Source organism: Cnephaeus nilssonii (genome assembly GCF_951640355.1).
Source record: "Cnephaeus nilssonii genome assembly, chromosome: 10".
NCBI lineage: Eukaryota > Metazoa > Chordata > Mammalia > Chiroptera > Vespertilionidae > Cnephaeus > Cnephaeus nilssonii.
In genome coordinates, this window is record NC_137081.1 from 26,099,379 (window position 1) to 26,112,909 (window position 13,531).

The 13,531-nt window shown below is 40.3% G+C and overlaps 1 protein-coding gene across 7 annotated transcripts in view; it reads right to left on the minus strand.

Moving 5' to 3' along the window:
• Positions 1-692: 692 nt before the first annotated feature.
• The window catches only part of DOCK10 (dedicator of cytokinesis 10), a 215,953-nt gene continuing 203,114 nt past the window's right edge, over positions 693-13,531 (minus strand). For 6 of the 7 annotated variants that reach the window (XM_079783202.1, XM_079783199.1, XM_079783201.1 and 3 more), the window contains exons 51-56: positions 12,098-12,244; positions 10,817-11,027; positions 9,428-9,618; positions 7,243-7,343; positions 6,929-7,067; positions 693-3,182 (exon numbers count right to left, since the gene is read on the minus strand). In XM_079783202.1, coding sequence (XP_079639328.1) covers positions 3,066-3,182; positions 6,929-7,067; positions 7,243-7,343; positions 9,428-9,618; positions 10,817-11,027; positions 12,098-12,244 — 906 coding nt within the window. In that variant the 3' untranslated portion in view covers positions 693-3,065. Of the gene's footprint in view, positions 3,183-5,344; positions 5,688-6,928; positions 7,068-7,242; positions 7,344-9,427; positions 9,619-10,816; positions 11,028-12,097; positions 12,245-13,531 lie in introns of those variants that run through there. The other variant, XM_079783204.1, reaches the window with a different exon arrangement.

Below are 13,531 nucleotides of genomic sequence, written 5' to 3' on the forward strand. Positions count from 1 at the left end.
TAAAAACTCTACCTGTATTTAATAGGTATAGTTATGGGGTGCTTTTGAAGAAATACAAGTAAAGCCATCAGCTTTGAAAGTAAATATCCTTTATACATTAGGAATACATCCAAGAAACAATGACTTGATAGTTGGGTATTAATATTAATGATGTTAGAAAATTGCAAGTAGATTCCCTTGGAGAGTCATTGACATTAATGTTATTTAAAATAAACCTTTGCTTAATTACTCAAGCTCAATCACCATTATCTTCTTCAAATGACCTTCATGAACCCCAGTTGGGCATGTTTTGATCTATCTCTCACTCCACATCCCTCTAAGAACAACTTTATGTGCTTACTGTAGTGTCTGTCATGAGACTTAGGATTTACAATGTCTCCATCTAATTAGTCTTCTCTTACCTTCCATCTGTAACCGCATGCATTTGCTACAGGGATATCAAGAGGCAAGGGAAAGGCAAAGGAGGTTAGAACTTTCATGGGAATTTCCTTTTTTTGATAACATCTCCCCATCTCCATAATTCACCTGGAAATTTTAAAGCAGCCATGATATAAATCCAAACATGCTTATCTTCTTAGCCTTATCTACCCTCTTATCATAGCTGCTCCTCTCATGTGCCCATAGGTGAGTCTACACTTATCATGTTCCATCTCAGGCAAATGAACTCCTGGTCAGGATGGGACTGTGTTCTCTAAGTGACTATGGATTTTTCTCATTAAATCTCAAGACACAACCAGAATGGTGCTACAGAGCATATGCCAAGGGGGCTCTCAGATGCTAACTCTTACCACTCCTTAAACTCCTTTTTACCCTCTTAAAAAATTCAGATCCCATGTAAATTTTTTCATGTTTTTAAACTTCTTTTATTGGCCTTATACACATGAGGTTCTCTCAGTAATCATCAGACCTTGAATGTCATCTGAGAATCAGGAGAATTAGATCCTGATTGTTCTGGAATGATGTGGGAAGACAGAGTGAGTTGCTCATATTGCTAAACTAACACATTCCATGTACACCCCTCTACCAAGTTCCCACACATCTATTTTTATTTTCAGATTTGGACAGGCAACCCATTGCTGACAGTGTCTACAGGCCAAGGGTTGGGAGGGGCATGAGGACTTGAGCCTAGAGCCTAAAGGTAAGAATTGGGTGGGCAACTATAGCAGAGGCAGACTCTTCTTGGGTTCCTAGACAATCCCAAAAATCCAAATGAGAAAATAGAAAGGGCAGAACTAAGATGCTTACCCAAGCAGTAGGAAACCAAGCTGGAGCCAGAATGAAGCTGAGGCAATGCTTTGATCTAGAGGTCAGCTTGAAAGCATGCAGCATAGTGGTTACAAGCAAGCATTCCATAATTAAACTTGCCAGAGGTCAGTTTGTGTGTGTGTGTGTGTGTGTGTGTGTGTGTGTGTGTGTGTGTGTTTAATAAAGCAGGGAGCTGTATTTGAGAAAAGTTACATGAGTCTTGAGGGATCAGAATTCTCACCTAAATTATATTTAATCACTTCAGTAGATACAATATTTCAATGTCTTCTAGGCCCTATCCTCTAAACGTAAGTAGCAGAAAGATGAACTTAGCCAAAGTCTCCTTATTTGAAGTTGGGCCTTTGCAGTGGCTGCTGGGGTGAACATGAAGACACTCCTGAGTTTACCTTCTGCATCTGCAGGCAGCTTTGTTCAGTTGCACTGCTGCTGGTATTGGCTGGGGAGGCAGGCAGTTGAAGGAGGGAGGTGGAATGTGTTAGTGGTTCTCAAACCTGGCTGCACATCAGTCACAATTTTGTAGAAAGTACATATTAGCCAGGATAAGCTCATAATGCTGCAATAACAAACAATCCCAGAATCTCAGGCATCTTAACGCAATAAAATGTATTTCTCACTCAGACTCTGTCCAACAAGGTTAGCAGGGACTGGTGTGTGTGTGTGTGTTTGTGTGTGTGTGTGTGTGTGTGTGTGTGTGTCTCACTGAGGCTCCAAATCCACATGCTTCAAGATGACTGCATCAGAAACGAGATTGGGCAGAACCACTTTCTAGCTTCTACTAGTACGTATCTGCCTGAGAAAGATACATTCCATTTCTGCTCACATTTAAATGGTTAAAGCAAGTCCCATGGTCAAGTTTAACTTCAAAGGGGAAGGAAAGTGCAATCTTACCACACATTTGTAGAGATGGGATATTTGTGAATAGCCTTAGTAATTACACAACCCTCAATATTCTGATTCATTATATCTTCTCCACATCAGTCTGCGAATCCCCTAGGTTAGGAAACCCCTGGCCTGTCTAGTTGATCTTTTTGGAAGAATTGCCCTGCTGAAGTCTGAGTCCTTTTCATGTTTCTAGGTAAGGCATCATAAGTAGTGAATGTAGGGTCGCACTTAGTACATGCCCAGTCCAATGAACTACTTTTAGTAGGGACTCACCCACTCTTTATGAGAGAACCAAATGCAAAGGAACTGTATTTTTTATTTCTATTAACAACAAAATACTTCCATAATTTCACGGCCCGTTGCATTTAAGAGCACATATATTACAAATAAAGTAACTCCACAAACTTTAAAGATTAGTATTTATCAACACTTTTGTACACATACACAAATATTTTAATATAATGGTATCTGAAATGTTATCCATATAATTTTAGCACATCATAAGTATCAACCAAAAAGGTTCTTTTAATTTTGGTAAAAACCATATATTTTACAATCTCCTATTTACATTTGAAATACGCTTAAATGTTACAAAAACATTCACTTTGACCTTTAAAATATGTGTACTAGGACTTGGTATTGAACATATTGTAACTGACAGAAAACTTAGGGTTTGCTTTTGAGCTGCACGTTCATTGGAATGGCAAATATTCAGCTTGGCTTGTTTAACGCTGCTCAAAGGAAAAAAATCATACAAAATGTGCAAATTCAGAGACTGGCAAAATTCTTAAGCTAGCGAGGTAAAAAAATATTAACATAAAAACTTCAAATAAATTAAATCTATCTTCTCTTCCCCGAGATTAGCTGCAAGTTCAGAAAGTCCCCTAAGAGGTGTGTCTGATGCTGCAGACCTTTGCTCACATGTCCGCACTAGCTGAGATGGAGACCGTGGGCAGAGCTGGGGTCCCCTTGCTAAGTATTCGAGAGAAGGTTCGCTCCACTCCGCGTTTTGATGACTCGTCCCTGCACATAATCTTAAGACAGGACAACACACAGCACGACAAGGGAACACAATAGATAGGTTCATGTTAGTATTTCCGAACACAAAATTAAAACCCAGGAAAGTGATTTTATTTATTCCCCCCCGGGAATCTGCAAATTTTGAAAATGCACTTATCAACATAGAGCTGAAGACTTTTCGCCCCAAGTCCATGTCATAGCCATTTTGGTAAGATTTAAAATATCGTCACAATATTCTTCAACTATCAAATATAAATTACTAAATGTTTGGGTAAACCATATGAATGTATCTGAGTAATACCAGAATTTTATTTCATTCTAAAAGTTTATCATTTAAATTGTCGACATCTACCAAAACAGAGAGACATCTGAAACCTCATTTAAATGTGTTAATGGAAATATGAGAAAAATTTACTTTTGAAAATGTTAATATATGTAAATAATACTTTCCTGTTAGATCTGTTCAAATTATGACATGTAATCACAATAACAACAATGAAACCCTCAGAAACCTCTAAAATGTATCTCTCTACAGAAGAGACAATGAATATTTTAAGTTTCTAGTTATGGAGATTTTCCCACCAACTCCACACATTATTATGCTTTAGCTTTATTGCTTTTCCAAGATAGAAGTGCCACTTCTGTCCCCACAGAGCACCAGAATCCTCTACTACCAATTCATTCTCCTTATGGTCAATGTCACAAGTTTTACTTAAATAATTTGGCAAATAATGTTTCTAAAGAGGATGTCAAACTCTGAGAGCAATATGCCTTTGCATCTCATCCACTTGGCACCATCCACAGCAGATCTGTTCTTTCCTCTGTATTTTATTTTTAATATCCATTACCACCATTGACTTCTCTGTGCTGTCATCCTTCTGAAAGTTAAAACAGACTCCAAGTGAGCATCTTCTATTCATGTTTCATTCAGATACCTACGTATATGTACTACTATGGCTTTATAGAAGGAGGCTTTTAAGCTTTTTGTATATTTGTAAATAGTGTGGCATTCTGGCTGTCTATAAGGGTAATTATTGCCTGTTTGTCACTTTGATAACTCAAGCTGCTTCACCTCAACATATTTGCACAATAGTGTCCACTTCATCCAGTTCCATCTCTTCCCTTACAGTACATGTTCTTGCACTAAGTCAATGACTTCAGGCTGCCCTTTCAGCTAAGACTTTCCTGGACATGCTTGGAGTGAATTGCATAATTAATTCTATTTTTATATTTCTATGTCTGCATCCATTCTAATTATGTTTCTATTTTGAAAAGTTCAGTGGTAGAATTACTCTTCACTGTATTTATATATGTACCTGTTTCCAGAATATCTACATGAATATATAGGTACATGAAGGTACACATGCATTATAGATCATGGTTCATTTCTACATTACAGGATTTACTAAGATTTTCCTACCCTTCCCTCCACTAGAGTTTAAACCCAAACATGGTCTGATGCATTTTCATTAAGAAAAAACACACACACCTGAGAAAAGCATCAAACAATTTTTTTGTTATAAACATAAACTGAAACAAATATATAATATTTAAAGATACTATAGACTTTACAGACCTTATCTTTTGTTAACTATTTCTGATTTCAGGAAGTTGTTCATTGCAACCAAGTCAAAGCACTTACCAATGGTTATCATGAAAATAGCTTTTTTTTTTTGCTCTAAATAACACAGTTTGCTATGGATAATTTGTACTTATGATTGATAATGATCAATTAAATAGTCCCACCATTAGGAATCTCCTCTACAGAGTTAGAAGTTAGTATTCTGTCCTTATTTTAATCTAAGGTGGAAATGTGGAATGGCCATATTATAGAGTAAATCATTTTTTAAGGAGCAATTTTTTTTAAGATATCATGTATTTTGTGGTTATTTTCCCAGATATAAAACCTATGGACAAATCCCCATAGAAGCTCTAGACCAGGAGAAAGTTAATCTTTCCTGCTGAATGATCTATTTTGTTTACTGAATAACAAGACCTGTTCAATCCATCAGTTTCTTTTCTTTGCATCAGTTTGAAGGAAGCATGAAATCAAATGTTGCTTCTCTTAGCAAAGGTTTTCTGGAAAATCGATTATTTTTCTTTCCCCACCCCTTAAGCACCTGGTTCTAGTTTTTGTCTTTTTGTTTTAGCACTTTGGAGTATAGTGAGTCTTTGTTTTGGATACAAATGAGTTCAAATATTTTAAAAAGTTGGTGAAGTATGAATTTTGTTTTTAAAAGCTACGTTGTTAATTTTAGTTTTAATTAGTAGGCTCCCCCATATTCACTTACCTATCAATGGCAATAAAGTTGTTCTAATTAAATAAAAAACCTCAAGAACAATAGCCACTACAGGTTGTCAGGGAAAAATGAACAGTTAGAAAGAGATAGGTAGACCAGAAGGCCACAAAAGACAGAGTAGACATAAGGAAAGAAAAACATACCACTTTTGCTTACAGTACTGAGGGAAATACTAGACACAGAGGAACAGAAGTTGTATAAACACGGACTGCAACAGAGCTGCCAGGGAAAAAAGAGAAAAGCATTTTTGCTCAAAGTTTCAAGGTCAGATGCAATGTACAGTTGGAAGCAAGCATTTCTTCACCACTTTTTTCAACTTTCAGATCCATTGTTCTTTCGGTTTCACTCTCAGATTTATGAGTTCCCCAGGCTATCAAAGCATCACTCCTGAGCATTTAATTCCCACCAGCTTCTTAAGAATCCCAAACCAATACTCCCTCCTCTAAGAATCCTATCCAGAGAGATTAATTCTCTCTAACACAAGTCAATTAACCACGTCGTTCTCCAGCTTTCATAGAGGGTTTAAAATGTGGGCAGAAGGAAATGGAAAATAAGAAAAAAGAAGCATATATGAGAAAAGCAATTAGAATAAAAGAAGTATAGAACTCATTTTGTATTTCTTAAATAGTGTTGATGGTGCTAGACCATTTAAGGAAAGGAAGGAAACTAATATTTAATGAGTGGCTACTATGCATGAGGCACTATTTGGAGATTAGTTCAAGTTCTCCCCCTTAATTATTCTGTAAAGAACACATCTAACTCCTAGAGGGGACCACAGTGATGAGATGTCAGGTAGAGTGTAAGGCCGACTCTCAGCACCTCAAAAAATACTGTGATATCGAATGTCCACATTTTGTGCACAGCCTTATATGCTGGACAGATGCCAGAAGTCATGGATGACTTGCTGGTAGGGTGGGGGATTGAGTTTTATCCCAATTCTGCACATCTATAGGAGGCCCTGCCTCTGTAGAGGCAATCTTTACTTTAAAAAGCCATGTCTTAGTCCTGGTGTTCTTTCTGAGTATGGTGCAGAGACCCCTAGTGGCAGAACTGTGGAACTCCACATCACAGCCTGGGGAGGTGTGAGGTCTTAAAATCAGAGGAAAAGGGAGTGGTAGCAAATCCTACCAGGAATCCTACCCAATGTTTCTTGATGTCTAATAGGGTCCATCTGTCCTAGAAAACCAACAGCTCATATGATTTGATTAAACATCTCTGAAGACTATAAAAAGCATCTGGGCTCTCATCTTTTTCCCCCCAGCCTTTTTTCTCTAATCTGATCTCTGCTTTGAAGTAAGGGACTGTGCATGGGGGAGAGGACAAGTCAGCAGCATGGTGTTCACATAAGGTGCAGTGACATCAGCAGCGAGAAAAGAGACTTTCCGGTTCTTCTGGAATTGGGGTCAAAATGGACACTTTGGATGAATGAACAGCATGGGCCACCCCAAGGAAAGCCTCACCTGCTCATTCATGATTACGGAGAGTTCGCTGAGCATGTCCTTATAATGGGACCTCAGTTCTTCCTGGTACTCCAGCTGGTCTTCCTTGATGAGGCGTTCATTCACGTCCAGGGCCTGCCCACACGCATCTGCAAATTGCCTTTAGCGACAGCAAGAAGCAAATTAACAACCAGCCACAGAGACTGGCCACTCAAAGTGAGGCTGCTGATAGACTCTGCCACCCAGAAGGAGGTTGGTCAGGTGGCTTCCTGGGGAATTCAAGACTCCTCGTCTGAAGGATCCCAAGGAAGAACATTCCACAAAGAAGAGCTTACCTGAAGATTTCCTTCAAAAGCTTTACTTGGTTGTCAGGGTATTTCTTTGCTTTGGTTTCTTCAAGAAAAGCTCGTGCATAGGCCATGGGCCCTGCATTAACCTATTGGAGAGAAGAGAATTTGCTGAGGATGAGCCCACTTCCTTCATGGAGGAGCCCGCTCCACAGCTGGGAGGAGTAGCCACTTATGCACCAATCGTGTGGGGCCCCAGTTCTCTCACATCACCGCGAAGTCCACTAATTTGTTATCTGTTTCATTGTTGGCCCCCCACAACTGGCCAATCAGCTACTACAGGACACATCTGAGCTCAACACGCCATTGCCATCCTTCCCAAACTTCAGTTACTTGCCCAGCATCTCACGTGTTTGCCATATCAAATATGGCTTTAACTTTATTACTTTTTATTGAATTTATTGGGGTGACATTAGTTAATAAAATTATTAGGTTTTAGAGTTACAATTCTCTATTACATCATCTGTATATTGTATGTATGTTCACCACCCCAAGTCAAGTCTTCCATCATCATTTATCCCTCCGTCACCCTCTCGAACTATTTTTTTCTTAATATGTTTGAAAACTAGATTCCCTTTTATTTACTTAAATTTAAGTTAAACATCTGTGAAATACAATGTCTGATGTGCTAGTTTTTTATTAGCATTAAAATAAACACACAACTATTAATAAAAGGCATTCCACAGAGGTGGTGGTGTACATACCTCACTGGGAACTACTGTCTATTGTATTCCACTTGACAGTCTGGCTTAGATTCTGGCCCAACGTGGCATTATCAGATTTGCAGAATGTATGCTCAGGTCCTGATCATGCTCACACACAAGAGTAGGCTCACACTAGTGAGGGAGTCCATATTTCTTAGTGCTTATAATGTTTTAAAGTGACCGTGTAGCTTGTAAGGAGTAGGGGAAAGAGAAGGAAGCTAATGGTGTACTTGAGCCATCTGCAGATGTCTATGGCCTCCAGGCATGGCCAGTGTGGTGGAATGAGCAAACAGTGCTGGGTGCTTTCTGTTGCTTCTCCAGCTTCCACCTCTAATTTCCTCTGCTCAGCTGTGTGCTGAGGGACGTTGTCCCATTTGGAGTATAACTATGGTTCTCTTGCATCCTGGCTTTTAAAATTTTATTATTATTATTTATTATTTTTGAGTCAGCCATGGGGTATACAGACAAGATGCTGGCAGGGAAGAAGACAGCCAGGTCAATATCAGGATCCACATTACTGATTTTTCCTTTTGCATCAGGCTTCGATACAGCTCCGTGTGATACTGTTACTGGCCTGCCTTTATTTAAAAGGTTAGTATTTTGCTCATTATGAATTTTTGACATTATTTTTTATTTAAAAAAATATTGCATTATAATATTTTATCATGATTACTGAGTTTTTGATGCAGTCCCTAAAATTTATGCCCAAGGTGAGTGCCTTACTTGCCTCACCCTAGTTTCAGCCCCTGGAGGGTGTTAAGTAAGTGCCAGCCTTCCTCCTGGCAGTCCTCTAGCAGGGAAAGTCTATCTGTATGTTTGTCTGTCATCAGCAGGCTCTCTCAGCTCTCTCTCTGCTTCCAATGATTCCTCTTTCTCCCCAGTTTTCAGGCCTAGGGAGAGTAGCAGCCCCTCAGTCTTGCCAGCTCTTGTGCCTACCCTTGTTGGTTTCCTTAAATACTGCTCACACTTGCAAATAGTCTATCTATTGTATTTCCTTTAATCGCCCACTGTGAGCAGGCCACCTGCTTCCTATCAGGACCTTGGCAGCCAAATAAATATTGATGCACATTTTATGCACTAATATACATTCTAAAAATAGGTGTTTTTGAACAGTTTTATAAGGCTCTTAGTGACAGATATTTATAAGAGAGACACGTTATTTGTTAATGAATTCATTTGTTGGAATTTAGAATCTAGAACATAGTTTATCCAAAGAAGATAGGAAAGGAGGGTTAAGGAAGAAGATACTTTATTTTCAGCTAAAGTTAAGAAAGGCTTATCTCTAGGTGTTTGGCACCATTTATGTGCATTTACAATGAAAACAAAATTTTAAAAACTCAGATAAAGGTGCTGGATGGTATCACACACAGAAAAATATCTCTTATACCCTTTGTAAAAAAAATAAATGTCAAGGTGTGTTGTACCAGGTTCCACGGGCCACATGCATCTCAGCCTTGGGCGACGCTCACCTTCACGCTGACACTTCCTTGGAGTTTGAGCTGCAGTCGGATCATGTCCACCTCTTCCATTGTGCAGAGCTGGTTAAGCTCAGAGACTTTCTTGGACATCTCGTCGATTGCCACTTCAATAGGATTCAGTTCTGTGCTCCACTGGCTTATGACTTGGATTCTCTTCTTCACATAGGGAAACAAGTGGCTGGCTGCCAGGAGCAACACGAGAGAATGGAAAGGCTGAGGGTGAGTGCAGAGTCAGGGGTCCCCTGAAGGTACAGACCACCCCATAGGATGTTTTTTGCACACAGCTCGTTCGTCCCGCTTGTTTTTGTGCATATGAGTTATTGCTTGTCCTGTGTGCCACGTGCCCACCCTCCTCTTAGCGTCTGCCCCAGCTACCTTCACCTGCCATTCTCTTCCACACCTCCCTAGCCATGTCCTCATTCTCAGGGCTGGATAAGACCTCGATTTTGAGTCATTCAACACTGAAAAGATTATAGCTTCCACCACAACTTGCAGTTCAAATAGAAACTACCCTAAGCCACAATAAAGAATGCTTAAATAAATACTGAATGGCCTATGTTATAGTAGCTTTGTTTTAGACTTTTTTTTATTAGAAAAGTTCTGGAAAAGTTTACTGAAGGAGAATGTTTCCTCTAGTTTGGATGTCACTGCTATTTGGCTGTCTATTGCATAATCCAGGATTGTTCATCTCTCACACAGTTTAGGTATCACTCGTCCAGAATGTCTTTGCTCATCTTTCCCCTCAGTCTACCTTAGGAGTCCCCCTCCTGTGCTCCCATTTCATTTCCCAAGCTGTGTTCGCCTGAAATTCTTGCTTTACTTAGCTCTTTCATCTACCAGACTGTGAGCATCTTGAGGGCAAGACTCGTGTTTTATTTCTTTGAATTGCCAGTATAGTGCCCGGCATCTAGTAGGCACTTGTTGAAAGTTTGTTGACTAGCTCACAGAATAGATTTAGACGGTACTGGAAGGGATGGTGACCATCCTCTGCACTCATTTTACAGATGAGGAACCACACTTCCAGAGCGACTTAGGATCTTGCCCCAAAGCACACAATTCTGAGAGCTTCTAATCGAGAAAAAACTGAGGGTAGATTCAGGGAGAGAGAAGAGTGTCCTTCCCAAGACACGGACACCATGACCTTTGTGACTAAGTTCTACAGGGAAGGGATTAGTAAAGTAACTACTGACAATTTCTCTTCTGGTTGACTTCTCAAGGGTGTCCTTCTTGACAGATTGTAAGGAAGGGGAAATCCTTTCTCCCTGGCAAACATCCATGGTGGCACATTCGGGGCACTCGTCTGCCAGAGTGAAATGTGCTGATTTTAACTTCTCCATCCCCGTGAAGGGCCTGCACGGCCCCTGGGCGGGCTGCACCTACTTGTCAGGACGGTCCTGCGCTTGCACTGCTCCTCCACGCCACCGTGCTTCTTGCCCGACAGCGTGAAGGGCGTCTCAAACACAAAGCGGTTGATGTTGTGATGCATTTCAAAATCCGTCTTCCGGTCCTCTATTTCCTTTTCCTCAAAGAATGGTGTCACATAGGTCACCTGGATATAGGCATATTTGGGGTCCAAATCCTTCGGGTTTACCTATATGAACACATGATGGGGAAAGAAAGAGTGATGAGCCTAAGGTACTTCGGAAAGAAAGGCAGGGAGCTCTGTGTTCCCTCAGCTGGCATCCTAGGTCGGGGGGCTGCCCCTGTCCCCTTGGAGAAAAATGGGCATCATATCATCATATGAGAGTGCCTGCCTGGACTGTGGTCAGGCAGCCAGACTGCGGTGGAGGTAGGATTGGAGCCAGCTGGCCGAGTAGCCGAGGCTCTTCGAAACATAAGCCAGCTTTTCCTGCCCGGTCTTCTGAAACACTCTTCTACCAACCAGTGTTTTGAAGACCTGCCATTCTCTAAACACATTTGCCCCTTTCATGCCCCTGTCACTGCCTGTACTGCGCTGTTCAATATGCCCTTTGCTTCCAGCAAACACCTCCTCACCCTGCAATTTCCAGCTCAAACATCATCTCCTCTGGGAAGCACCGCCCACACGAGAATGAGCTGGTCAGGGAGCCCCTTCCCCGAGCTTTCCCTGTCTGACTTGTTGTGTCTCCATGGCACTTCCTTGCACTTCATTTCATTAGCTGTTTGCAGACATCGTTCTCTTCTCAGCTCCACGTGAACTGGGAGATCTTGGAAAAAGAGTCGTTGTACCCCAGCTCCTAGTTCTGGGGATGGCATGCAGTAGGTGCTTAATAGAGGCTGGCTAAAGGACTGAAAGCATATGAGAGGATTCTGAATAATATAACCAGAGGATGTAAGCATTGGCCTTCTGGAGCCACCAGAAGATTAATTAGATATCCACAGGTTAATACAATGTAACTGGCAAGTCTGCTATTATCACAGAGAATAGATGTCAAATTGGTATGACCCAGGAAGACCTCCCAGACCGAAGAAATACATTTTCGCTTTTTCTCCAAGTCCACCATTGGGTCCAATCACTTTAATTCTTTGGTTGCTATACAAGTGCAAATAACCGGTGGGAAAAATAGGGAACTTAGAAGTTACTTCAATAAACACATAATGTTTTTGCCAAAAATAATCACCAGTCAACCAACCAATAAACAAACAGGCAAACACCCAAAATGAATATTAATTTTCCTCTACCTTGTTGGAATCCTGTATTATCTTCACGTTGTCTGCTCCGAATTTATCTGCATACAGCTTGAGCAGTCTTTGGGAAATCTCTGACAGACCTGTCAGCTTAGGCTCTTTATAAATAAACTCTTTGCCTTCTTCTTCTTCAAAAAAACCCTATGGAAGATACATAAGGAACCACCAATTTTATCAGAAAACTCCAATTGCACATCACAAGCAAAACAAAAGTCGTTTATCCAGTCTTTTGGTTGTCATCCAAGCCACTAACTAGCACCCTATAAAGTCAAAAGCAGAGAAAAGCCAAGTGAAGAAAACAAAATATCATGCTAGAATCAGTCATTAACGGAAACACTCCCTCACCAGGCCAAAGAACCTCATGGGATATCTTAAAATATTTTCTCTATTTGTAGAAATCAATGGTAATACCTATCTGCTGCATATATTTTGGGGGAAGGATGCCCTCATGTGGCAGTCTGGGGTAGAACACAGAGTCTGGAATAATTGGCATTTTTTCAGAGAGCAGTGTCATTTTTAACGAGGTCTTCTTGAAGTCTTCGAAGCTAGTACAGGAAACCCTGAGGGGCACGTAAAGGTATCTACGTGGGTGGATATGCACCCACATCATCTTAAAGAGCTGCAGCTCTGGTATTGTAATCACAGAAATTGCATGTGGTAGGCTCCCAAGTACTGTTATTTAAAAAAGAACTTTCCATCAAGTCTGGGGCCTGATGCAACTTGGCTATATGCAATTTCATCATTCAATTTGCTTTCCTAGTAGATCTTCTTCATTTTTTGCAAAGCTAGACCCATTAGAATAGAAAATAGTAAAGCAACCAATTGTGGCATTTTTATGCCATAGGAGCAAGTAGGTCTTAGCCTCTATTAATTTATCTGTCTGGTTTGAAATAGGGGGAGAGAATATTCCTTTATCTGCAGATAACTAAGTGAGGTAATCTTTATAATTCCTTCCCTTTGAAGAGACACAGGGCATTTTATCCTGTGGGACACGTGGCCTTTGACTACTGGGTTAAGTCTGGAGTTAAGATTCCAAGTGTGTCTGGTTTCTTCTGACTCAGAATTTACCTCAAGGGTATGGCTGTTGAGAGCCAGCTGAAGACAATGGAGGTCACAAAGAATCTTAGCTGTATTTTTTTAAAACTGTTATTTTTGACTATTTAAAAAAGATTCCTTATATATAAAAAACATGGATGAAATGTTCCCATGCTGGATTTTTCACAGCCAACGCGAGGTGAGAATAATAATTAAACTCACATCTGTATGGCACCTTTGTACTTGAAGGCACTATTACTCATGTACACTTGACAATCATGAACAGGGTACTTTGCATGATAAGAAGGACACCATTGTATATTTGTAGAAGCCAAGGAACAAGGCACATTTGCCAGCACAGATCTTGTCAAGCATGAAATTAATTGTCTGTTT